At 44.4% G+C, this 27,682-nt stretch overlaps 1 protein-coding gene across 2 annotated transcripts; it reads left to right on the top strand.

The window, feature by feature from the left end:
* The first annotated feature begins 21,774 nt into the window (after positions 1-21,774).
* On the top strand, positions 21,775-25,568 carry LOC102460680 (uncharacterized). 2 transcript variants are annotated; one of them, XM_075936775.1, is made up of 2 exons: positions 21,775-21,930; positions 24,169-25,568. In XM_075936775.1, exons 1-2 carry the CDS (start codon positions 21,854-21,856, stop codon positions 25,367-25,369), a joined length of 1,278 nt encoding a protein of 425 aa, XP_075792890.1. In that variant the 5' UTR covers positions 21,775-21,853; the 3' UTR covers positions 25,370-25,568. The 2 variants fall into 2 exon arrangements, with proteins under 2 accessions (XP_075792890.1, XP_006123432.3); XM_006123370.4 differs by having other exon boundaries at positions 24,166-25,568.
* Positions 25,569-27,682: the final 2,114 nt, after the last annotated feature.

The following is a 27,682-nucleotide window of genomic DNA, read 5'->3' as shown; positions in this document are numbered from 1 at the left end:
TGGTGCAGTTTGGGTTCATGTGGGGCTCAATATGTGACCCACAAGTGGGAGCCAAAACAAAAAAAGTCAATATAATGATCTTCTCTTCGTATGCTTTTTCGAAGTTAAATTCCTGGGACTGTCATTGCTCATTAAAAGTGCATACGGGTGGAAATGGGGTAAATATTGCATTTTTTGAATATCAGCAGAACTGACTTAATTAGGGCCTGCATGTTGTGTCGTCTTGCCTTAATCTTTGTATTCATGCCTGTCAGTTTGAGAGGAGTTATTTGCATATGTATATGCGACCACACTTAAGTTGGGGCTCTCGGCATGTGCTGTGAGTATCACTGTGGCCCCCAGGGCTTCCAAAGTTGAGTAGCCCCCATCTAACTCAATCACAGTATGTCTAAATTAAACACTTTCCAATATGTTAAAGGGGATCTGTCCTGGTTAAAAAATACAACATTTTAAAGTTGCTACACACTAAGCTACTGAACCATCGCCCCCAAAAAAGATAAAATTCTTAATTTCTGTGTATTTTATTAATTGCATATGTTGTTAATTGCATATATATTGAGATTGGAAATAGATGATAGTAAAGATATAAAAGAAATAATATTTTAACTTTCCTATTTTTAATTTTGCATCCCTAAATGTACTGTGCCCGGGGCAAGTGCCCCTCTTGCCCAATCCTTGTTACAATGCTGATGATCCCTTCTACATGTTTTGTTAATCTTTAAGGTGCTACTAGACTATTCGTTGTTTTTTAAGGTGAAGACCTGTAATCAATAACCCACGCTATATGCAGAATAACCCTATTGAAGCCTTATTGGCACTCTGCTCAATCTATTTCTACCAGGCCTACATGTAAAATTCTAAAAAAAACCAATAAACAGCTTTCAAGCAATCCCTGGTGGGGCAGAAAATATGCCTCAATGTTTTATTTTTTCCACAAATAAATGATTTTCCCACTCTCTACATTACACTCAATCCAACAAAAGCTATAAAGGCCGAGCACTGGCAGGGGTCTAATATGAGCCATTAAAGTAAAATGACTTGTCTCACTGAAGACCTGTGACTTTCCCTGTCCTAGTGCTCTGGTATCAGTGTTTCTAGCCTTGACACCTCACCATGTGCGAGTAATGTTGCCATTACAAAAGGGAATTATGGCCTGGATTTGTAAGTCTACTGTTCCTTTTGCAGCATACAAAATAAAACATCATGAAACAATATGTATGAATTACACAAGCAAAGGAAAGTCCTGAAAACATTCTAAACATGGTTACAAACCCTAATGTGGTCAGGGACTTGGAAGTCATTGTCTCGAACACCATGGAAGGGGGGCTTTTAGAACTGGCAACTGTGCACTAAGAATCACTTCTAAATGACAGGGCTGTTAAAGGTTTCTTTGCAATGTTTAGTTGGGCTTGTGTATGACGTATAACGCAGACCTGAAAGACTAGGTGATGCTCACTGGTAACCAGTTACCTGGCGCCCAGCCTGATCAGAGCAGCCTTGCCAGGCTACGCCACAGGGGGCAGTCCAGGCCAGCTGGGCCGAAACAAACCTCTTCCCGCAGTGTGGCAGGCTCTAGGCAGATGGGCCAGAGCAGCCTGACCAGGCCCACATATAGTTTAACCCAGTGTTACTCAAGCGGTGGGTCACGACCCCCAGGGGGGTCACAAACAACTTAGAGGGGGGTCGCAGCTGGATTCGGTTTTTCGCTTGTGACCTCTCTCCCCGGGCCGTGAGCATTTTAGGGGGTCATGGGATCAAGGTTTGAGAACCCCTGGTTTAACCAGTTAATATTTTAAACGGGATTTTATATCCCCAGTTTTACAAAAACTTTCCGATAACTAATGAACATTTTGGAGAATTGCACAACAGATCAGGACGTCCAAGTCAGAGCTGATTGATCTGTTTTCAGTCTGTTGGCTTTTGTGATGTCATGGCTTGAGTTGTCCAGTCATGACCATGTCTTCCAGGCTGAGAACTGAATTTCTTGGCCCTCTTCAAAGAAAAAAGAGCAAATGGGACAAACTCTTTTTCCTTCCTGGTAACTTGTAGATAATAAGGATGTGAAATATCATTTAATTGAATAGTCAAGTACCCTCATGAATTTTTATTGGTTTGTCGACTAGTCTATAGTCCCTGGGGAGGCAGGGCTGGCAGCCAGTGTGCTCCTGCCACATTCCCAAGGATCCCCTTGCCATTCCACACTGCTGCCTCTTTATCAGGCTGGAGCTGGGCTGCAAGAGTTTAAAAAACATCTCCCCTATGGCTTCTATCAAAGATGATAGTTAAAGTCTCAGATATCTCCTATCAGCGCCTTGAGTATTCTAGGATGCATTTAGTCAGTCCCTGGTAACTATAAGACATCTAAGATTTCTAAGTAATTTTTAACTTGTTCTTTAATCTTTAAACTTACCCCATTTCCGCATGTTAGGCATCGACCACCATCAATCTTTTGGGTGAAAATCAAAACAAAGGTCATTAACAGTCTGTCATTTGCCCATTTCCAAGTTTTCTGTTGTTTCTGTCTTCATTAAGCAGTTGGTCTACTCTGTCCTGGGTCTTTCTCTTTAATAGATTTGTAGAAGGACTTCTTGTTACCCTTGTCTCTAGCTAGATTGAGCTTGTTTTGTGCCTTCGCCTTTCTCCTCTTGCTCCTGCATACATGTGTGTTTGCTTATATTCAGCCATTGTAAATTGATCTAGTTTCCATTTTTTATACAACTCCTCTTTGGTTTTTTTAGATCATATAAAATCTTCTGGTTGATCCAAGGTGGACTCCTGCCAGACTTTCTGTCTTTCCTACAAAATGGAATAGTTTGCTTCTGGACCCTTAGTTATGTGTCTTTACAAAACTGCCAGCTCTTTTCGCTTGTTTTCTCTTAGTCTTGCATCCCACGGGACCTTACCTACCAGCTCTCTGAAGCTAGGTCTGCACTATAGGTCTAGATGGGGTCAAATGGTGGAAAAGCCTCCTTTTTTGGAGGAGTCCTTATTCCTTGGGGAACGAGGCATATAGGGCTCCACAAAAGAGCGGATTTGCTCTTCCGCAAAAAAAAGTGGAAGAGGAAACATGTTCCCTGGACGCGGCGGGGTTAAAACTCCAGTGTAGACATAGCTTGAGTTTACTAAAATCTGCCTTAAATCAGGATGGTGGGGGCTTATTTAGCTCTAACCACTCAAGAGAGATTGTGGCCTCATTGTGGACAGTTGTCTGAAAACATCCACTCAACGGGCAGCAGAAGTCAGAGCCCACAGAATGTTAGGCATCATTAAAAAGGGATAGAGAAGAAGATAGCACATCTTATTGCCCTATAAAACCATGGTTCACACACATCTTGAATACTATGTGCAGATGTGGTCGCCTCATCTCAAAAAAGATGTATTGGCATTGGAAAAGGTTCAGAAAAGGGCACCAAAAACCATGAGGCGTTTGGAACGGGTCCCCTATGAAGAGGGATTATAAAGACTGGGACTTTTCATTTTAGGAAAGGAGAAACTAATCAGGGATATGAAAGACGTCTGTACAATCATGACTGGGGTGGAAAAAGTGAATAAGGAAATCTGGGGGCTGGACTTGATGACCTTCTGAGGTCTCTTCCAGTTCTATGATTCCCGTAAGAACCAGGGCTCACCAAATAAAATTAATAAGTTGCAGGTTTAACACAAAAGGAAGCTTTTCTTCACACCGCGCACAGTCGACTTGCAGAACTCCTTGCCAGAGGAGATTGTGAAGACCAGCACTTTAATGGGGTTCAGAAAAGATCTCTATAAATTCATGGAGGTTAGGTACATGCATGGCTGTTAGCCAGGATTGGTAGGAATGGTGTTCAGAGCCTCTGTTTGTCAGAGGCTGGGAATGGCTGACTGGAGAGCGATTGCTTATTGTTACTTGTTTTGTTCACTCCCTCTGGGCATCTGGCATCCACCATTGTCAGAAGACAGGATACTGGGCTCCACAGACCTTTGGTCTGACCCTGTATGGCCCTTCTCATATTGTGTTCAGACATTCAACCTGTAGCAAGTACTAACGAAAAAGATTAAGCACCACTGTAGTGAAAAGTGGTTCAGTTTAATGCTTTTCTATTTCATAATACTCCTACACACTAACACCCAGGAAGAGTTCGCCCTAATCATACACCAAAAATTAAAATGCTAAACCATTGTACTAGTTGACTGACAGTGACACTTCCTTCTTACATTATTTCAAACTCTAAGAAATATTTGTTTTAAGTTTTAATTGGGATGTTAAAAGATAATTTTTGCTGGGGGGTTAACATGTAACTGCTGAATTATTCAGCGGTTACACATTTATATGTCAGGGGAAAGGTGGCTCCACGGGAGACGATGTGTGTGGAGAACCTACTTTTAAGCCAGCTTCCTGCACACACTGGCTCTCTCCTGCCCTCCCCACCATAGAGCCTCTGATACAGAGGCGGGGAGTGGCTTGCATATAACTGGTTAACAGTACACTATCACATCCCTACTTTACAATTCTCATTTTAAAATATCCTCCCAGAATATCCCCCTGCGCAACCTAGATGACAATCAAGAGTAACTGCTGCAACCATTTGTCACTATTTAGTACTAAGCCAACCACTTACAATATTGTGGCATTCTAATTCATTTAAGAACACCTGACATTTAATCAAGTTAACAATGAAACTTTGCTTTGTTTTTCCAAAACAGTTTCCTAATCAATATTATATGAAGAATAAAATAGTTATCAAAGCTACATAATCATCGAAAATATTAGACTTCTTATTCGTCAGTAGCTGCTTAAGTTTTTCTGCATATAGAAATGATTAGGCAAAATTTTAAAATATAACATGAAAACCAGTTTTGGAACTTGTCTATAGAGTTACAGCCATAATCGCTGTTCTGGTTGATCTTTTCTATACGCTGCTGAAAAATTCCATCTATCTGTTTGCATAGTCTATATGCAACAACCTGATAGAAGTAAATTTTTTCCTTCCCCAAGAAATGGAAGCATCAATTTTCACATTTTGTTTGTTACCGGGGTCTACTCTGTTAATTGTATGGCTTTGAAGGTATTTGCACAAACCTAATTCACAAATACCACAGTAACTTCTTATTCCTGCAAAGAAGTAGTAACCTAATTTACCTCTTCATTGGGAAGTGACTTAATGCAATCGTGCATTAAACCTGCCACAATACATGTTTCGATAAGACATTTAAAATAGTAAGGGCATACTATGCTTGGAGAAAAGAAATTCACTAAGACTTTTAGGGATTGATACCCAGTCCCACAAAATGTATTGGCTAAACGGAAACACGTTATTAGCTAGATTTTTGCCTCCATCCCTGAAACACTGCAACCCTCTCTGAGAAGATGTTTGTGTAATGTGTTTTGTAAACACTACTATCAACCACAACTACATTCTCCATCTTATTTTTCCCCATCAAATAATTATGAAGTAGAACCTGATAGCAATATTTCCAGGCATCTTCTTTCTGGAGACTAAGAGAATTGGTCTTTTAAAATAAATATCTCTTGTTTCCTTCCTGTCAATCTAATGTTAATATTTCTATATTGAAGTGGTACTATTTCTTTCAAATTTCTTTGGCATTTAAGAAAAATTAATACTTTCAAGGTACTTTGCACTACATAGAAATGGCTCATTTCGTTTAACACCTAAATCTGTCTCCAGTTAATTTGGGCAAAAAATGCTAATGGTCTTCTTTTGGGCTGTTGTTTTTTCATAACAAGTTCAGAAAATTTTGGTAATCTGGGCATTGGTATCATCTGACTCCATTTCTTCTTTCCATTATAGTTCCTGCTACAATGTCATAGGCTGTTCTGTTATGGTGAAAAACCAGCAGTGTAATGAATGGCAGAAAAAAAGAAGCAATAGAAAAAATCTTGATCAAAGCTTGTATTGTAGACCTAGAATGAGAAAGAAATCAGTTTAATTTCCAGTCCCTGCCCACAATTGTTATGCTACTAATCCGGTAGCTCAAATGAATGCAGCACAAGGTGAATCATGTGGATTTAGAACTCAAGTATTTTAACGTGAAAACCTAAACTATACCTTGAAGTGACCAGATAACCAGTACTTCATTCTTGGTCACCGCAACGCATCAGTCAGGATTATCAGTTTGATAATCAGTACCACAAAGCAGCCTTTAAAGCCAGAAAGGACTGCCATGCTCTTTTAGTCTACTCTGACCTCCTGCACCCTGCAGACTTCATTATCTTGCACGCCCACCCTGCAGCAAACCCGTATCTCAGAAGGAATAGATCCCTTGAATTCTTTGGTAGTAAAAGGCAGACCCCTCATACCCAAGTATGTACTGATAGATTTCTCACTGAACATGCTTGCTTTAATAAAAAAATTTACAAAATGCTTCGAAGTAATCTTATTTTAAATTATTTAATTGCAGTCATATTAATTTGTTAAAGATGCCATAAAAGGAAGAATACTTACAATGTTATGCTAACATTGGAGGGTGGAATTGCTAACACAGGATTCGGTGCAATATAACAACAGAGGTATCATGTGTCACAACTCACAGTCCAAGCAGAAACTTCCCTGAGGTTGCCCCACCAGCTCCCCAAATACAGACAAGCTGCAAGAGAAAGCAACTCTTTTATTTCTGCAATCCATCACTGTTGCTTGATCATAAGGTATATAGCTTTATTAAGTCAGACCTGTGACATCTGGATTGCTTTGATTTATAGAAATCTTAGTTTTAATACATTGACTATTTAATTTACATTCTCATACACTAAGTTTACTTTACAGAATAGTTTTAAAATAGAAGGTTCAAAGTTAAATTAGCTTGGGCATCAATTACTTATGTATTTAGTAAATTGAGTAAAGAGCAAAGCAAAAGGAACCAGTCCTGGAAAAAAAATTGGCTCAAATGCTAAAATAGAATGCAACATCGAACAAGATGAGTTTTGCAAGGAAGCTATGCTTGAAATATGATTAAGAGAACTCTCTTAACACCTTGCTTCTAACAGACAGAGAAGGGTTGTGGTCTGATAAATTTTATAGTAACCTCCTAAATGCTAATATTTTAAAATATGGGCCTGTGTAAAGAGATAGCTTTGACATCCATAAAAACCAAGGAAAAGGCCCACACTGGCCTATCTGGTCTTAGTCAAGGATGCGGGAAGACCAAGAAAAGTGCAACCCCAGATTGCCCGATTTAGTTCGTAGCGAAAGAAAGCAATTGACGATGAAACCGCTTGTTATACTGTGTAAATAACCCATGTTTGCTCAAGGTAGTTGTCATTCCCATCTGATTACACTGGTGTCACTCAGGATGAGACAGGTGTTCGTAAGATGGGCTTTTGGAGAGTGTACTGAACGAACACTTACGTTTGCTACTGTCTCCATGTATTGATTGCTTATTGTTGTTTATGTTTTTAGAGCAAGGGTATAATTGGGCCTTTGAATTTAATAGAGTTAAATACATTTCTGGTAATATCCTACAAGAATTCCACCAACTGCATGTGTCAGACTGTGGTTGGTCTGTGAGCCAGTTAATGAGTTTTTACCAGTTAATGAGTTTTCAAATATTTGATAGTTCTGGAACAACATTTGACCTAGATGGCCTGTTGATAAGTTAGTATTTAATGTTCCTGGCTAGCTACCTCACAGAAATGGACTAAATCTGTAGATAAGGGCCCTTATCATTTTCTGTAAGTCTTCCATGGATGTGTCTTTGTCTATACTTGGATTTTCAGAAAGCTTTTGACAAGGTCCCTCACCAAAGGCTCTTGTGTAAATTACATGGCCATGGGATAAGAGGGAAGGTCCTTTCTTGGATTGAGAACTGGTTAAAAGACAGGAAACAAAGGGTAGGAATAAATGGTAAATTTTCAGATTGGAGAGGGGTAACTAGTGGTGTACCCCAAGGGTCAGTCCTGCGACCAATCCTTTTCAACTTCTTCATAAATGATCTGAAGAAAGGGGTAAGCAGTGAGGTAGTAAAGTTTGCAGATGATACAAAACTGTTTAGGATAGTCAAGACAGAAGCAGACTGTGAGGGACTCCAAGAAGATCTCACCAAACTGAGTGATTGGGCAACAAAATGGCAAATGAAATTTAATGTGGATAAATGTAAAGTAATGCACATTGGGAAAAATAACCCAACTATACGTACAGTATGATGGGGGCTAATTTGGCTACGATAAATCAGGAAAGAGATCTTGGAGTTATCGTGGACAGTTCTCTGAAAACTTCCACACAGAGTGCAGCGGTGGTCAAAAAGGCAAATAGGATGCAAGGAATTATTAGGAAAGGGATAGAAAATAAGATCCAGAATATCTTACTGCCCCTGTCTAAAACTATGGTACGCCCACATCTTGAATACTGTGTACAGATGTGGTCTCCTCACCTCAAAAAAGATATTTTGGCCTTGGAAAGGGTTCAGAAAAGGGCAACTAAAATGATTAGGGGTTTGGAACGGGTCCCATATGAGGAGAGGTTAAAGCAACTGGGGCTTTATAGTTTAGAAAAGAGGAGAGTGAGGGGAGATATGATAGAGGTTTATAAAATCATGAGTGGTGTGGAGAGGGCCGATAAAGAAAAGTTATTTATTAGTTTCCATAATAGAAGAACTAGAGGACACCAAATGAAATTAATGGGTAGCAGGTTTAAAACTAATAAAAGAAAGTTCTTCTTCACACAGTGTGTAGTCAACCTGTGGAACTCCTTGCCAGAGGAGGCTGTGAAGGCTAGGACTATAATAGAGTTTAAAGAGAAGCTAGATAATTTCATGGAGGTTAGGTCCATAAAAGGCTATTAGCCAGGGGATAAAATGGTGTCCTTGGCCTCTGTTTGTCAGAGGCTCGAGAGAGATGGTAGGAGACAAATCGCTTGATCATTGTCCTCGGTCCACCCTCTCTGGGGTACCTGGTGTTGGCCGCTGTCGGCAGACAGGATACTGGGCTAGAAGGACCTTTGGTCTGACCCACTACGGCCGTTCTTATGTTCTTATCTTGGAAATTACAGTCTCCTATAATCCCCTTAGTGCCAGCAGTATCTATTTCTGTAAAAACATTAGAGATCTTTATCCATATCCAAATCGATCCTGGTGGTCTGGTAGCATAACCCAACCACTGTCCTTGGGGAACCTATTTTAGCTTTCGCCCCGCCCCTCTGCCCCACTCCCCATTCCAAAGTGATTTGGAGCCAGACTGTTTTATCGATTCCATCACTTCTAATTTCTTTACAATATACCTTCTCATTAATACAAATACTGCTCCAATATTTTTATCTTTATTTCCTGAATAGCACATGCTCTTCAATACCCATGCTCCAGTCATGACTACTATTCCACTGTTTCTGTTATCCCTATAATCACTTCCTGTGCCAGTGGTACTAGTTCCTCTTGTTTGTTACCCACACATGTTGTTTCTGCTTGGCTTGCCCACATTCTTCATCTGATTAGATTCAGTCATTCTACAGTCAATATTGCCTGTCTGTTAGTACTAATGCCATTTCCTCTTAATGTCTATTCTCCTTTCCTCCATTGCTATATTTTCTCTCTTGATTTTATTCCCAATCAATATCAGACTCAGAAGAAAATGTTGGTGGTATAGGCTGCATCTACACTACAGGACAAGGCCACCATAGTTTCCATAACGTAGAAATATTCCTACCATTTGCAGCACTGTGTGCTCATTGTTGCTGAGCACATTCAGGTGTCTCTATACAAGTTGTACTTACTGCTTTAACTTAGGGATGAGAGACTAGTTGCGTCACTACTCAAATAGTTGCTTCCCACCCATCCCCCTGCTGCCTCTGATAAAGAGGCAGCAATGAGGAGCAGGAGCTGGCGCTGGTGGGAGCTGGCTTAAAAAATAATTCCTGCCCCTCCCCAGCCCTGTTTCTGCTGGAAGGGGCGGGGGAAGTAGAAGTGTAACTTGGAACTGGGCATGAGTTGGGAGTCAGCTGTCCCAGCTCCTATCCAGTCCCAGACCACTGGCTCTGGTTTTTAAATGGAAATTCCATCAACTTCTCAATTAGTTTAGCATCTCTAAAACTGATAAAACTGCTAGTGTGGGACAGTGACAGCAATGTAATAGTGCTCTGTACTGATAAAGTTATTCCCACACGTAAGAATAATCTAGCTCCTAATCAAGGTCCAACCCTATTAAACTAAATGCTATGCAAATATGTAGGTGTCACCCCTTCTCTCAACAGTTTATTCAGAGAAAAATTATAAAGAGATTTAAAGAGGCAAGGAGGCGAACACAAGAATAAAAACCTGAATCATGCGGTTACACAGATTAGGTATGTTGCAGCCTTGACACACCAATCGTATTTCAAATTCACCTTTCCTGTAATTTCTACACACCCAGCCGTCACTGCGTCCTTGGAGAGAGCAGCAGACTTATGCTTGGAATGCCACCAGCACAACCTCTTTTTGTCCTTCCGATACATACCCTGAGTATTACTGTGTCCCAGGGATGGTCCTCATTCCACCAAGTTTGTGGTGTCTATTGTATCAGTATCTTCCTTTGATAGGAGGAACTCTGGTCCACCCACTGAAAATCTAGAGGTCTAGCATTTGCTTGTGTGTCTGTTTATCTCTGTAGCAATTGTAGACGCGTTAAGACGCTTTTTAAATTTGTTTCTCTTCTGCTCTTACCCGTACTCGATCATCTTGTATCCTGTCCTCGGTGTTCTGAGAAGGGGGTATCGTGGGCCAGATGCAGCAGTCTGCGGCGGTACCTCTGTGGTTCCACCAGGTGCCTCCCCACCTCCCAGGATTCAGTTTCTCCCAGGCTGGTCCATGCCCCGTACTGGGATCCCTTCTTCCCAAGCATTCTCCCCCTGAAGATTCTTTTTCTGCCGTCCTACCACAGAGACCCAGCACTGCCTTGGGCAGCCAGGACTCTCAGGCCCTCTAAAGAGGGATCCCTGTGTAGCTCCTTAGGAGGGTTGATTGAGCTTGGAAGACGGCAAAGCGTCTCTTAGGCCTGGGCCCTCAGCCCTACACATCGGTCTCCCCTGCAGGTACCTGAGTCCTTCCTGCTCTGCTGTCTGTCCCCGACAGCCCTCACAGTCTAATGTCAGAGCCCCCAGTATCCCCAGCACCAGCCCCTCCCCTGTCCATTGTCTTCTCTCCAGGTAACAGGGTTGGCTGGGTCGCTCTCCTCTCCCCATAGTTCTCCCCTTGCTGGAACCAGCTGGGTCCGTTGCCCGGGTCTCCCCTCTGCTGCCCATTGTCTGTCTGGACAGGACCAGTTGTGTCCTCTGGTCAGTCACTAGGGCTGTACAGTTCTGGGCTGGACTTTGATTCACTGTTCAGTGTGAATAAAATGATTAAAAAAAAAAGAAGCAGCCTCAGTGTTAAAAAGCACGTTGGATTTTAAAAGATTATTAAAACTGAAACCGCTAAGGCACAGCATTGTAACTGCACTAAACCAAACTTTGCTGCCCCACCCTTGCCCCTTTCCTGAGGCCCCACCCCCCACTTGCTTCATCCTCACTCACTTTCACCAGGCTGCAGCAGGGGGTTGCAGTGGGCAGGCATACAGGGTCTGGGCCGGGACTGTGCGCTCGAGATGGGGCCAGAAATGAGGGGTTCAGGGTGAAGGGGAGGGTTCAGCAGAGGATTGAGCAGGCTGCAGCAGAGGATTGAGGTGCGGGCAAGGTGAGGGCTGAGCGGGATGGGAGAAGAGGGATTTGGGGTGCAGGAGGGGATTTCAGGCCTGGGCTGAGGGGTTCAGTGCCAGGAGGGGTGTGGGCTCTCAGATGAGGGGTTTGAGGTGCAAGAGGGGGCTCTGGACCAGGGCAGGGGTTCGGAGCAAGTCTGCGCGCAGGAAGGAAATTTAGTCTGTGGCAGGGAGTGGAGGGGGCAGGGTCCCAGCAGAGCCCAGTTTACCATGGCTCCCAGGAAGCAGCTGCCAAGTCCCTGAAGCCCCTTTGCACATAGTGGGTGGCCAGGGGAGGCTCTTCACGCTGCCTCTGTCCCCACAGGTAAGGTCTCTGCAGCGCCCATTGGTTGTGGTTCTCAGCCAATGGGAACTGTGGGGTGGTGCCAATGGGGCTGGGGGCAGCATTGCCTCACCATCCACCTAGAGAATGGGTTCCCAAACTGGGGTGTGTGAAGAAATTCCGGGGGGAGGGGCGAGAGGTGACCCAGCCACACACACCCTGTCAATCCCACCCCAGGGTTTCCTGCTATTTGGGGGGTTGGCATGAGGGTTTCTCAAAAATCAAAAAGGGGGCGTGATGCAGAAAAGTTTGGGAACCACTGACCTAGAGGCTGCAGGGACCTAGCGACCACTTCCAGGAGCCATGCAGAGCCAGGGCAGGTATGTAGCTGTCTTAGCACTGGTCCCACTGCGCCACTGACCAGACTATCAATGGTCTGGTTGGCATGCTGCCCGGAGCCCCCAGGCTCCCTTTTTGGTCAGGCGTTTAACTCCAAAACACAACTCCTGGCAACCTAGTTAAGGCTTCAGTTCAGGAGGTTTCAGCCACATTTGAGGAGATGACCAGCCTCTCTCTCCTCATGGCGAGGTGGGTGGAGCATCCTGAACTGCAGGAGAGAGGACTCCAGAAATGGGTTTGTATTGCAGCCTGGTGTGGGAGCTCACGTGATGGAAGAGGTTTAGATAGCAACACAGATGAGGCATTTTTTAACATCACTGTGATCTTGAGTGATCATTTAAACTTCTCACAGCTTCGCTCAGAGCATGGGGTCACAAAACAGAAACCAACAACAGTTAACGTTATGCAGCAGCACAATGACAACCATCTGGAAAGGACTTACAGGCGTCCATCTCAGAACACCTACATATATTAATCTTTATAAATAGAGGAGTCTACACCAGGAACTGTAGAAAAACGTCATTCAAGGAAATTTCGTAATTTTCCTTTGTAAATTAGTGTCAACTCAGCGCGCCATGGAATCCAGTTCACCACTTCACAGAGCTTTCAGTTACGAACCCCTGCAAGAGTGGACTGGAGTTTACCAGACCTTCTTTAGAAGTCTCTGTTTTTCTGCCATTCTGGTTCAAACCCCTTTTTCCACTTTCCCCAAAACTAGAGATTGGGTGGGTGAAGTCAGTGAGATCCAATTTGCTTTGCCGCTCAAGATGGCGAGAAGGCGACCGCGTTAATGTCTCTAGACGCTTTAAGGTGAAAGCGAAATTGTGAGGCAGGTTCTGCGGCTGCTGCTGTCAGAGTCACTCAGCGGGGAGGGGAGGCCGTCAGAGTTCATCCCTCGAGGACGACGCATCGAGAGGTGGCTGGGGGGCCAAGGCATCTTTGTTCTGGGCATTGCTGTGGATCTGGCCCTGTTGCCGGGACTTCCAGGAACGGGCTCTGTCCCAGTCAGTTGACACAGTCTCATTGTCCCAGATCGTGGATGTCTCTGTGTCACTGAGGTAACCCGGCTGCCCTGTGGAATGGGTGGGATAAACAAGCAAGGGCTCTGCTGAGAAGGCTTTCAAGTCTCTGGGCTCATAATATTCCTTGTATTTCTCTCTAGAGAGCGTGGGGTTAAAAAAAAGAAACCAACAGCGATTAGTGTTATGCAGCAGCACAAGGACAACTATCTGGAAAGGATCGCACACATGCAGCTCAGAACACACCTGTATAAATACAAAGATTCTACACTGGGAATTGTGGAAAGACGTTTCTGGTGTAGAAACCAAATACCTATGGCCGAAATAATTCACCCAGCCCCACCATGCTTGCTTTGCCTTTCCATGACTTATGAGCTAATCTGCTGAACTAGGACCAGTCGGTAGGGTTAGATGCTCATCATCTGGGCAAAATAACTGAAAGCTTGAGGTGAACTGAGCAGTGAGGATAGTATTAGTCCTTTTGGAAAAGATATTTTTATGCAAGAAAAGAAAGGATCCCAAAGAATCACAAAGAAATTCAAAAGACACAAACTTTGCTCCCAACTAGAAAGCAGCCAACTCTGCAACGGGACTGTCATGGCTTCTTCCCCACTCTGGGACGATAAATGCAGGAGTGGGAGCCAGGAAAAGTACCCAAAACCCTTATCTACCAGGCTTTGGCATAAAACTTCCTCCCAAAATCTTAAAGTGTACAGATATCAGATCCAGTTTCCCAAACCATATAATGGATTTATCTAAACTTTACCCTACTTACAGAAAGTGAAGAATGAAAGAATTCCTTTGTCCCAGGTTGAAATTCCTACCTACGTTTCTATTGGCTGCCTGACACCTGGTTTAGGTAAGGGACATAGTTAACTCCTTAATCCCCAGGATGCTGGCTAACCCTCCTGATCATGACAGAGAAATACAGTTATTTGAACAGCATATTTGCATAACAGTGTTTGGAAGCATATCAAGCCCATCTGGAAATTCTCCTGGGACTGTAGACCCACGGTGACAGAGATTCCTGGGAGTTGGCATTTGATATGCCAATGAAAAATTAATTCTTCATTTCTGATTTGCACTAGTTGGGTGGGATTTTTAGACGAGTTGAGGGTTGGCCTAATTCTGCTACCACTGAAGTCAGTGATAAAACTCCCCTCGTCTCCCATGGCAGCAGAGGTAGCCAAGAGATAACAGAGGTTACGTCCATGCCACCAGTTTTCTCACAATCTCCTCCGGGCATCGGTACCAGCACAGCTCTGCCAGGGCTCGCAAACTGGTTACTGATGTTTCAAATGCCACAACTTCCAATCCCCTCTAGACCTATTCAGGGCCACCCAGTGGTTACGATCACTAAGCCTGTATACAGGACAAGATGACAATTGCCAAAAGGGACCCTGCAGTACCTGTTGGAAATAGAGACCAATGATGCTGCACCCCAAGTTCTTGTAGGGAGATGTCAGACTGGATAACTGGCCTCTTTGGGAACACGATTACAGGGAATTTGAGGAGAGCATTTAAAAACAGTTGGCTGGATTTGAATTTTGGAATTACTGTGGGAAAGCTAGCTTAATGAATAAGAATTTGCTGTGAAATTAGTGATGTGAGTTATTCTGTCTTTCGGTATCTAATCTACTTCTCCAAAATCTCATTTTGATTGTTGCATGGAGCCTTTTTGATATTGAAGCTACACAGCACGTGGCAGCTCCCTCTAACAGTTTTAATTGGTAGAGGCTAGGATTTAGGAACAAAAGAAAGAAGATCTTGAGAGAGTCTTTAAAAGAGGTTGTTGGCTATGGGTGGAAGGAGGTGTGAATGATGTGCTGAAAAAGTAACACAATTTCCAGTTGCACTGTCCTTAGAAGAAATGTCTGTCTCTCTTTTTAGGTCTCTCTTAAATGTACCTAAATGTAGTAGATTCCAAATGTCTAGAACTAGTTCACAAGGTTTTATCAAAGAGACTGAACCGAAGATAATGGCCAAGTTTTATAAACAGCTACTGCAAGAGTGAGGAGTGCTTGCAGGAGATGGCAAAAGAGAATGGTGACTGAATAGTTAAGGAAACCAATTTATCGTTTAAAAACTAAAGAATAAAATCAGTGTTCTTTTCACGTACTAGTGCATGTCTACACTGGGGCGTTATTTCAAAATAACAAGGCGAGCATCCATACTAGGTCTGTCCTAGCGATAGCCATGTCCTTGCACCAACCCAAGGTAGAACTTGGCAAGAACCACAGCTACTTGGATCTGCTTTTGCAGCATGATCCATAAGTGTGTCAGGTGGTTTTGCCCAGAGCTGAGGAAAATAGTGAATTTATCCAGGCCAGCTCTGGCAATTCTTTGAAGAACAATTAACATTGTGTGAATGCAAGTATTCTTATCCCAAATAGTGTAGACATCGTTGCACTTAGCCATGAAGACAAAATGGTGGTGTGCCTCAGTTTCCCTATTCACACAACACCTTCTGGCTGGAACCTTTTTCGCCCTGTAAGAAGTTCCAAGATCCGTTACATGCATTAATAATGAAATAGCACCATTACAATGTCCTTTTACATAACATATGTCATTTAGTACAGCTCCTGACAAAAGCGGCGAGGAGTCCTGTGGCACCTTATAGACTAACTGAAGTGTTGGAGCATAGGCTTTCCTGGGCAAGACCCACTTCGTCAGATGCATGTAGTGGAAATTTCCAGAGGCAGGTATAAATATGCAGGCCAGAATCCGGCTGGAGATGATGAGGTGGATCTAATCAAGGAGGATGAGGCCCAATTCTAGTAGCTGATCTGGAGGTGTGAATTCCAAGAGAGGAGAAGCTGCTTTTGTAGTTAGCAAGCCATTCATAGTCTTTGTTTAATCCAGAGGTGATTGTATCAAACTTGTAGCTTCACAAGCATCCCTAGCCAATGAGTCACCACTCTCCAGAACTTTATCTTTTTTCTTAGCTAAAACTCCACTCTGGCCAGCCACTCCAGACTGCCCTAGGGAAACCCTTCCCTGTTGTCTGGCCTTTTTCCACCACGGTTTTGATTTCAGCCTCGCCTTTGAGGCAGTAGACAGGCCCTCACTTACCGGCTCACTGCCCCCCTGCACAGACAAACATTTGGAGACACTTTCCCCTTGGTTACAGTAAGACTGACCAGCCCCAGAAAACTTCCCAGAGACACCTGTCCCCCTTCACAGCCCCCATACATGCTTTACAACATTATACTATTAGCTGGGTTAAAACCATTTGCCATGTCATAGTCACACAACATACCCACACGGATATACATCAATCTTTTGTGCTTCTGTTTTCTTAGGCTGAAGTCCAAATCCAGAAGCTTTTTCCTCAGCTTGTCTGATTTCTCTGTACAACTTTGCCTTTTTCTCTGTATGTTCTCGGTCTAGCCTCTGTTCTATTTCAGCAGATTCTCGGTCTAGCCTCCGTCTTCTCTGTTCTGCTAGCAGACAAAACTCCTTCACTTCTTGTTTATATTTAAATTGCATTCTCCTCACTGGATCCTGCACTCTTATTTCTTCTGCAGCATTTCTGGCCATTAACAAAGATGCCAGCTCTGGATTAGAAACTTCCTCATTAAATACAATGCTTCCTTCCAAGCACAAGACTTCCAGAGCCTCTCTGTCCAGCTTTTCATACTGTAGCTGACTCATTACAGCTGCTCTTTACCCAAACAAACTCTCAACACCAAAAAACAAATTTAGACAACGTGGGGTCCTGACCCAAAGTCCCTCCACCTACCAAGGCTCAGCCAATCAGCAGAGCCTTCTAGAATTCAAACTTTAATTAGAAGCCAACAGTTTCCACCTGACAGTCATAGCACACACTCCGTGAAGGAGAGGGGGAGGGAAAAGGGGACATGGGAAAAAAAAAACCTCACACCAACCTTCAGTCACAAACACAAGCTCAGCACACAGCAAGAAAGCCCCAAACACAACACTCACTTCCTCAAGAGTCCTGTATCTGCTTCTCCTTTACCTGGAGAACTCCTTCTCTAAAGCCACACTCACAAACACAGTGGGAAGAAAATGGCATGAGCCGTGTTGCCTATCAACTAATCAAGTAGTCAATAATTCTATTAAGTACTCGATTAGTTAAATACCTGCCTCTTTACTCAACTATATGGAATAGGGATGTTATCAGTCTTCCAGAATCCAAGTTGAGAATCTTAAGTGATAGTAAATCTCCATATTCTCTTTTGTAGTAGAATTCATAGTCAGTGAAAGTTAAGTTCTACATAGCAACACCGATAAAAAAAAAAAAAAAAAAAAATGAAAATCTCTTGGCAGTACACTTAGTTCTTGAAGAATTCTTTTATTGTGAAGTGGATATAATTTGAATATGTAATCCTATTACATGGTTTATTATAGCAGACAGCAACAAAAATAGTGAATTGATATGTAGAAAAAAAATTAAACATTTCAAATTTTAAGTACCTTTTCTTCCTTTTCAGGTATAGTCTCTCATATATTCCTTATGCAAGATGAGTCACCATTAATTGATCTCCTTCTACAAAAATAAGTTAGTCAGTTCAGTCCTAATTTTTTTCAAAAGTGTAATTTTCTTAAATCACACTCTTTCAACTTTCTAATTTTGAAAAGCCAGATGTAGCCCCCATATTTTATATATATCTTACCTTTTGGATGGAGGGTAACTGTTTGAATTGAAATGTCTACCATTAACAGGTTATAATTAAGACTGGAACTTTGCAGCTTAGAAAAGAGGAGACTAAGGGGGCATAAGACAAAAGTCCATAAAATCGTGACCGGTGTAGAAAAGGGAGCAAGAAAAAAGTTATTTACTTGTTTCCATAACTGTTACCTCAGTTTGTATGTTATATGTTTATTGGTTGTGCGGATGGGAAATTGTAGTGCTATGATTGCTGTCCTGACCAGACTAAGGCAGTGAATCAAACTATCAATGCTAATTCGAACTAAGGAAGCCTGCCATAAGAGGGGGGTTCCCGCCTTTTCCCTAATTGCACATGGTACTAGTGCTCTGCACCCCATTCTAATTGCTCTGAACTCAGCTCAAAATAGCTGCCCACGGTTCAGAATGTTATGCACCCCACCCGCAAAAGAGTGCACTCAGCCCCTTTGGAATCTTCCCGCCGGAGAGTGCTTAAATACCCCCGTTCAGTAGCAGTTCGGGGGGGTCCTTTTTTCTGTTTGGGTTCCTGATTGCGTTTGGTTCTGTGTATGTCTCTCTGTAGTAGCATGGATGGTGGGTTGGAGGAGTGAGAGAGTGTGAGAGCGTGAGCCTGGACAGTGTAGTGTGGGTGTGAGTGTGGAGGGTGTTTGGGGTTTTCTTATTTACCTGTGGAGAATTCCCGGGGGAAACCTGTCGGATCCCATTGGATTATCATTGGTGAGCGGAAGGTCTTCGATCCATAGTTCACTCCTCATCCACCGCCCGACCAGAAGGCAGATCCTGCGACATCAAGGCATAGAGGTCATGAGCGCCTCAGCTATCTTAGGCCACAAGTGTGCGTGTAAAGTATAATCCTATTGTTTGTCTAGGGGTCTTTACTGTCTGCTTTATCTCTGGGGATTGGGGATTGAGTTGCTGTTACATGCTGTTCTATATTTTAAATTGACAATATATGGTTTGGCCCTAAATTGAGACTCAAAGTTTTATTTGAAAACCACGCGCCGGTGACAGATACAGCCACAAGTAATCGGCCTCAGGTGATCCATTCTTCTGAGACTTGGGACATTTACCATCCATAATCTAAGTCAGGGCACGTCCAATTAGGGTTTTAAATTATTCGTTACTGCGTCCCAGGGTAACATAACAGCATAACACAAGAACTAGAGGTCACGGAATGAAATTAGCAAGTAGCAGGTTCAAAACAGACAAAAGGAAGTATTTCTTCATGCACGGTGTCCCTAGCCGCTGTCAGTCAGAGACTGGCAATTGGTGACAGTGGAGTGATCACTTGATGATTACCTCTTCTGTTCATTCCTCTGGAGCACCTGTCATGGGTCACTTTTGGGAGACAGGACATTGGGCTACATCAGGGGTGGGCAAAAAGCCCTCTGCAGGCCAGATCTGGCCACCAAGTGAGCTGACCAGGCCCACAGAGGCCCTTCTGCTCCTCATATTCCCAGGCCAATCAGGGCCTGGGGTTGCGGGAGTGCACGAAGTCGCCTCCCACCCTGCAAGGAGTGCAGGGATGCTCTTTGCAGGGCCAGAAGAGACTGCTCCATCTCCACCCCCACCCCCAGGCCAATCAGGGCTTGGGAGGGGGAGCATGTGAAGTCTCCTGTGGCTCTGCAAGGGGCTCAGCACTTCAAGTCTACCACTAGCTGCAGCTCAGAAGTGAGAGACTTCACTTGCTCCCCATCTCTAGGCCCTGTTTGACCTGGGGGCATCAGGAGGAAGCACATGAAGTCTCTTCCCACTGCCAGGAGCACAGGAACCTAGAGGGAACAGCCAGCTGTTGTGAACAATTGGTGGTGCAAAGACTTTATGTGCTCCTTCTCCCCTCCCCCGCTCAAAGCAATCAGGATCTGTGGGTGGGGAAACGGAAAGTGTCCTGGCCCAGCCTCTTCTGGGGCAGCCTGGGGCTCCCGGTCAAAAATTATTAGTTCTTGTGTTATGGGAACAAGTAAATGACTTTTTCCTTGCTCCTTTTTTCCACACCAGTCATGATTTGATGAACCTCTGTCGTATCTCCACATACCCCATCTCCTCTTAGAGGACAATTCCCAATCTTGTTAATCTCTCTTCATATGGCAGCTAGGGATAGAAGTGACTAGTGGAATATAGGTTGAGCATAAGCTTATCGGATAGTCGACTAGTGATGTACCTAGGGTGGGGGAGAGAACTGGCTTAAAAGCTGGCTCTTTCCAGTCCTGTTTCTGTGGGGGACAGGGGAGGTAGAGATACAGCGGGAAACAGAGGAAGCGGGGACTGAAACAGGCTCCACTCCCGCTGCTTCTGCTGTGATTCTGCTTTTGAAACGTACAAGAGCCCCAAGCGGGGGACTGTTCTCAAGAGAGCTGAAAGCAGTGAAATAATATAAAATTAAATACTAAAAGACGTTCTCTTAATTTTCATGCATCCCAACTTCTCCAGTCAGATTTTTAACATTCTAAATGTTCACAGCCATGTTTCACTTGCAGGCTTATTTTTGTTCAAATCGGTTTAATTCATTCTGCTGTTTTAGTAGACGCAAATACATTCCAATATATTCAGAACCAGTGCTTTCTTGTGATGATAGTACTTTAATTAAATGGGATTCCCCTCTGTCATACCAGCACCTATTTCCTGGGCTGGCTTGCCTCCCAATGTCTTTGCTCAACAACTTTTTGATTTTATGTTTTAACCCGTTTTCTTTCCCTCAGAAACTTTGAACTTGGAGTACCGGCACCTCTTTTCTATTGGTCCCCAGCTTTTCCTTTCCCTTATTTGAATGCTGATCTGGTAAAACATGAGTTGACTTGTTTCAATTGAGTTTGGATTAGATAATATAAAAATGTCTTTAATAAAGCCCAAGACGCCTATGATTATTTTGACCTGTAGTTTTAATACTGTACGAGCCTAATTCCTTTTCAGGTAACTGAAATATGTACTAGTATAAAATGTCATCCCAAGTAGAGGTCCTGTGTTGTCTGTCTTAGACAAGTAATTGGCAGAGCTATTACGTGGTGCTACAAAGTGGCATTGCATAACGTATCTTCAGTATTGGTTTGTTTTAATGTGCATTAAAAAGATTATTGGAAGAAAATACCGCTATTGAGGAGTGTTCACTTTGAGGAGGATGTATACATCCTATTTTTAACACTGGTTAGATAATATAAATCTTAGTGATAGGATACCTATGTTCAGGCATATGGAAATAATTTACTTATCTAAAAGTTGTTGAAAAAACTAAGCAAACAAAAAGGACAAGGAAAAGAAGATAAGGGAAAAAAACCAAACAGATTTCCTTTTTATCAGGAGAGTAGGCATTCTCCTTTTAAGGGCGGCCATTTTGAACTCTCTTTAAATTTAACATCCCTAACTCCCTCTCTCTCTCTGTGGCTCTGAGTCCCTGAACCTTCCACGGGGCCCAAAAACAGCCTGTGACCACATATTAAAATTCCTAAAGTAACCCCCCCCCCATGATGAAAATTATTGTCCACCCTTGGGTTAGGTGATTGGTCTTTTGTGGCCTTACAATCTGCCACGTACATGTGGCACTGAGCAGCCTCTGATGATTCCATGTGCAGCCTGCTTGATTCCTAGCACTAACATTGAGTGAGTAGGGGTAATGCAGGGGGGAGAGGCTCAAATATGCAGAGGGGCTGGCCAGGGGCAGGACAGGGTGCGGAGGTGACATCACAAGGCCTTTTTCGGCATCTCCGCTTATTGGTTAAAGGACGTTGACAGGTGGTGAACTCACAGAGAGTCCATGACAACAGCCAGGTAGGACAGGATATGGGGCTGGGGCAATTTCAGACTCCCGTAGCTTTGCGGCCGGGAGTCATCTCGAGGTCTGCTCTTCTTACCTTGAGTGCTCTCAGGCCTCGAACATGAACACTAAGAAGAATCTTCTTGGAGTGTTATACAAATCCAATTCTGAGAAAAGAGACACATCTCTGCGGAGAAGGTAAGAGCCTGTGATAGATTTGGTGCTGATGCTGCCTGACCTATTGGGAACTCTTCTTTTCCCACCTAGGATTTTTGTTCCTTACCACTGGGGAGAGTGGAATTTGTGTCTTTTGTTTCCCTTTTCCCATAGCTTCCTGCCCTGCCAGAGTCTCACTGTTGAGTGGGTGAGATAGTGATAGGGAGAAGACTCAGGACTTTGTTCTCTTTAACACCCAGCATATGAGCCAGAATGTATCATCTGCTTGGGGAATTGTTCAGCTTCTCTACATTGGTTGGGCCTGAGCAGTTCCTGATTCTGTCAGGAGTAGATTGATCCACCCAACTATCTGCCCTGTTGCTAAGGAGGTTGAGGATCTGTGTGTGTGTGTGTGTGTGTGTGTGTGTGTGTGTGTGTGTGTGTCACTGCCAGGAGTGTATAATAGGAGGCGCCCTATTACATGGAGTCCTTACAGATGATGTGGTGCAATAGAGCCCCATTTTTCCAGCCTTTCATTGTGCAGCTTTCCATGTTGACCTAATAACCAGCGCATGCAGGGCCAGCAGCAGGCAACCCTCCCATGGCCACTAGATGGCGCTGTGGCCTCACACTTCCCTACTCTCCTGAATATCTGAATTTTTGATCATCTGGTTTGGTCCAGGTTCCAATTTGACATGACAAGTGGGGCTCTGATGTGTAAGAGCTAGGGGTTGCCAGATTATTTCAGCAAAAATACCCGACACGCTTGACATTACATCACAATCTCCATTACATCTCATTTGGAAAATACCAGACATTTTATATTTTCTCATCTACATCTTCTCAATTTGTTTCCCAAACAGCTCAAATACTGGACTGTCCGGTTCAAAACAGGACACCTAGCAACCCTAGTAATAGCTGGAGGGCCTGGGCAATGCATGTAGAGCCTCCTTCTCCTCCCCCCACTGTGCCCCACAGAAAGACACATGGAGCAGCCACTCTGAGCTCTGGGGTTGTGGTAGGCAGGGAACTTGGCACAGGGTTCCATTAGCAGCTAGCCTGGAACCGCCTAGGTAAGTGCCTCCTGGCCAGAGCCTACTCTGGCACCCCAACTCCCCGCCTTAGGTCACAATCCCTCCTGTTCCTGGTCCCTCCCAAATCCTGCACCCCCTCCTAGACCTTTCCTCCAGACCAGAATCCTCTCCTGCACCCCAACCCTCTTCCCTCACAGCCCATACTCTTTCCTGCACACCCGAACCCTACCCTCAGCTCCCTTTCGCATCCAATTTCTGTTCCAGATCCCACCTCCCCTCCATAGAGAATTGTGGCCCTTGACCTCTTGGAACAGCCTCCCCATCAAAAATTAATGCCCATCCCTGCTTTAAAGCATCTTTAATGTTATTGGTATTTTGAAAAAATGCTCCTCAGAGGTTCACGTAAATGAATTTGCTATATGCAATATGCTCAATATACTGTACTTAGCTTCTGTGAAAGTATTTTTAGGGACAAGCTGTGGTTGAAACATTTTTACCAACTTCAGCGATTAAGGCATAACAAGACTATGAGGATCCTGAAGCCAGAGTAGACAGCCTAGGTCCTAGTTTTTAGGTGGCTGAAAGTTCTTTGTTTCCCTCTCTCCACCAGCAGTAGCTCTGTCTCCTCCAGATTTAGCTGAAACAAGCGTGTCTTCACGTGCATGTTAACTCAGATCTTTGGGAGATGATTGCATGTTCTGTTAAGAAAACACCATGGTGGCTACATTTTTACTCTGTCATGTGCTCACCCTTTGGAAACAGGCTTGCATAATATTTCTGTGGAAGATTGGCCTGTGTTCTACCACTTGCTGCTGTGGATAGAGGTAGAGGCTTAGATTGAGGAACAAAAGAAAGCAGATCTTGACAGACTCTTTAAAAGAGGCTGTCGGCTATGAGTGGAAGGAGGTGTGAATGAGGCCACATGGACTAATCACCATCAAAAGATGTCGAGTGGCAATGACAGTTTTAAAATGTAAAAAGCAGTTCCCCTGTACACCAAGGAGTGCAGTGTAAGAGCAGTAGTATGTGCCCTGAGGGGCTGAAAATACTGGTCGGTGCCAGAGTATTAGCAGCTAAAATAGAAGTCCCTCTAATATTTCAGAGCTGTAAATGCTCCAGCCTTGCTCAAACTGCCTGTAGAGTTTGTTCTTGTGAACGTTTCCGGGATTATCTTTTGACATCTCTTGCTCTGTCAGACTTGTCTCCCCTTGGAGTACTGTTTTAACCCATCCCTCTTTTTCAGCAGTGTTCGGACTCTGGAACAGGGGACATCACAGCCCTCTCTGATGGTGGCATCCCAGCCTTCATTGGGGACATCGCAATCCTCTCAGTTGACGTCGTCGCAGCAGCCCTCTCGGGTGTCGTCATCGCAGTTCTCCCAGGTGACGGTGCCTCAGCCTTCTCAGCTGTTGTGGCCAGACCCCTCTCTGGTGCTGCTATCACAGTTCTCCCGTAAGTTAGTGCTGCTGTCCTCTCAGGTGGTGACACTGAAGCTTGCCCGGACAAGAGTGCTGCAGCCCTCCCAGGTGTTGGCATCCCTGCCTTCCCAAGGGACCTCCCGGGTGAGTGCTTCCACGGCTCCGCCGCCCGCTCCTCCTCCCCCCACACCCACTGCTCCGGCTCAGCCCTGCTACCGTCGCCTGTCTACCTTATCGAGCTGGAGCCACCACCAGTTGAAGCAGAGCTCGTCTCTCCTTTGCGAGCACAGCACAAACGCGGAGACAGTTCCGTTCCACCTGCCCCGGGCGATGCTGGCTGCTGAGTCGGCGGGCGGAGCAGAGGGGCCACGCAGCACCACCGTGCCCCTACCGCCCATCCAGCCTCACGCTGCTGCGGCCTCTGGCCCCGCCACCACCCGTGCACCACCTAAGAGTCAGGTGGCTCCGAAGAATCGAGCACCGCCACCCAGGGAGAGGAATCCGCGCAGGACGCCTCAGGCGGGGACCGGCCCCTTGCCTAACTCTCGCCTCTGCGCCTCCCTGCAGCAGCAGCAGCAGCATCTACAGCCACATCCACCGCAGCAGCCACAGAGGTCGAACCCGACCCGTACCCGCGGCCGCTCTGTCAAGAACCCAGGTGCTGCGGCGAGGAGGGAGCCGAAGGCAGCAGTCCCAGCGAAGCAGTACAACATCAAGCTCACGGCCGACGCAACCAGACTGCTGCTGCGACGCCATCTGGAGAAAGAGTGGGGGTTCAAGAATCCCATCGACGACACCGGGCTACTGCCGGGTTCCCGCAGCATGGCCGGCCTAAACCTGACCTCGATCATGAAGATCTCCCTGCTTAACGAGCAGAATCGCTACGATGACGAGGAGTACGAGGAGGATCCGGCGCCGGGGGTCATGGATCAGGAGCTGGTGCGCAGGTGCACAGAGTGGCTGCGTGGGGTGGAGGAAGCGAAGAGAGAGAACAAGCTGGAAACCCTGCCCCACCTGTACGACCCCTGAGACAGAAGGGCGGAGAACCATTTTGCCACCGCTCCTCGTGGCAATACCCGAGGCTGCCCGTCTGCTGTGCCTGGAAGCGGAGTTCATGCATCCACTCCGACAGCTGGTCATGTGACCGACCCATCCCGCTCCACACATTCGTATCTGAAGACATGTTCAGAAAAGGGTCCGTTCTACATAGAAAGGAGGAGGTGGGGGGAGAAAATAAATACATGTTCACCGTTGCTATGTCGTGTGTATTTTCATTTCACATGTTGTGGCATTTGGGGAGAGGAGAAATTGGGGCAGGCTAGTCAGTGCTTCTCCTGATCCAGCTGAGGTGCTGGATGTTTTTCTTCTGAAAGCAGGAGCCTAGCAAGTTTAATAGATGATGGCCAGGATCGGGACGTTAACCGCTGTGCTTTGGGGGTGTTTAAATGTGACCAAACGTGAGCAGAGAAATGTTCTCAGCTAGTTAACTTAGTGTAACACAACAGGTGCTTCATATTCATATTTTATTCACTCCTCAGTTTGAAAGATAAACAGTGATTACAGAAAGATTATAGGCTGATTAAGAGCCAGAGAATGAGGATAACCTAAATTTCCTTCAAAGACTTAAATGTCTGGGAGATAGATAGCTCTTACCCGGATATACAGTTTGGGCAAGTGGTGGGTGGGAGAGGAAGGCATTGTGCATCATCGGTATATGAATAGTCTAGCATAGGGTTACTCAACATGCCATCCGTGGGCCAACCCGTTTATTTACGGACTGTGGTGCAGTTTGGGTTTATGCGGGGCTCCACATACGACCCACAAGTGGGAGCCTAAAGAAAAAAGTAGTCAATATAATGGTCTGCTCTTGGTATGCGTTTTAGTAGTTAAATTCCTGGGACTGTCATTGCCCATTAAAAGTGCATACGGGTGGAAATGGGGTAAATATTACATTTTATGAATATCAGCAGAACTGACTTAAATAGGGCCTGGATGTTGTGTAGTCTTTCTTTAATCTTTGTATTCATGCCTGTCAGTTTGAGAGAAGCTATTTGAATATGTATATGCAACCATACTTAATTTGGGGCCCTAGGCATGTGCTGTGAGTATCTCTGTGGCCTCCAGGGCTTCCAAAGTTGAGTAGCCCTCATCTAACTCCATCACTGTATGTCTAAATTAAACACTTTCCAATATGTTAAAAGGGATCTGTCCTGGTAAAAAAACCCGACAGTTTAAAGTTGCTACCCACTAATCATACTGTAGTGTTAGTGAGAACCTTTTCTCTGTGTGCCATGTTGTTCAAAAACCTAAAGTCACAGCAGAACAGTATTTAATTTAAAAAACGCTTAAATTTTACACTTCACGCTTAGGTCTGAACAAAGACATTAATTATCTTACCCATTACAAAGATAGCTTCCCCAATTATCACCTCTAATATCATTAGCTTACAGACATTTACTCCACCCCTCATCCCCCTTCTGTTCTGAAATTTGATTTGTCCTTTTCATATGTGTTAATTTCTTTTATTGTATCCTTTGGTATGTATGATCGTGCCTATTTTCTTCCACTATTTGATCTGAGGAAATGGGTCTGGCCCACAAAAACTCATCACCTAATAAACCATCTTGTTAGTCTTTAAAGTGCTACATAGTCCTGTTTTTTGTTTCAGTGAAATAGAGTGTGTGAAATCCTGGCAGTGCTGGCATTAGGCATAAGCAATCCACACAGATTGAGTAGCTCAAGGGGGCTCCCTATTTGCTTTCTTAGTGTTGGAGGGGTGCCCCAAAATATTCCTGGTTCGGAGGGCAGTACAGCCTCTGAAAGGGTAAGTGTTTAAAGAAAGTTAAGCGTGTGAAAACAAGATGATTCAATAGCCTTCTCGACTACTTGTTGCCACAACAATACTATCATTCACTATCTTAAGTATTTACTTATGAATTTTCTAAGATGCTCTGGCAAACCTCTTTCACAAGAAATACATTTGATTGAACATGTTAACGTGAATTTATCAAATATGCTGTAACGATAAAATAGAGTGTGTGAAATCCTGGTTTCGCTGTGGTCAGAGGGAGTTGTATCTCAGATTTTAATGGAACCAGAATTTCACCTAATATTATTGTCATGGCTCCTTCCCCACTCTGGCATGATAAATGCAGAAGTGGGGGCCAGCAAGTGTACCCCAAAGCCTTATCTACCAGGCTTTGGGATCAAACTCCCCTCAAAATCTTAAAAACCTAGATCTTGGGAATAAAACTTCCGCTGCCACCACCCAAATGTTGATAAAGAAATCAGGGGAAAGATCATTTGGGAAATCTTACCCCCAAACTTTTACGAGGATTAAGC

This window comes from Pelodiscus sinensis, chromosome 9 (assembly GCF_049634645.1).
Source record: "Pelodiscus sinensis isolate JC-2024 chromosome 9, ASM4963464v1, whole genome shotgun sequence".
NCBI lineage: Eukaryota > Metazoa > Chordata > Testudines > Trionychidae > Pelodiscus > Pelodiscus sinensis.
Note: the sequence above shows the minus strand (reverse complement) of the source record. Positions and strands in the feature narration are given on the sequence as shown.

Excerpts from the sequence above, each read along its gene's own strand:
- LOC102460680 (XM_006123370.4), top strand. The coding sequence starts at position 21,854 with ATGAACACTAAGAAGAATCTTCTTGGAGTGTTATACAAATCCAATTCT. Across the intron at positions 21,931-24,165 it reads GACACATCTCTGCGGAGAAG|CAGTGTTCGGACTCTGGAAC; the intron begins GTAAGAGCCTGT and ends CCTCTTTTTCAG.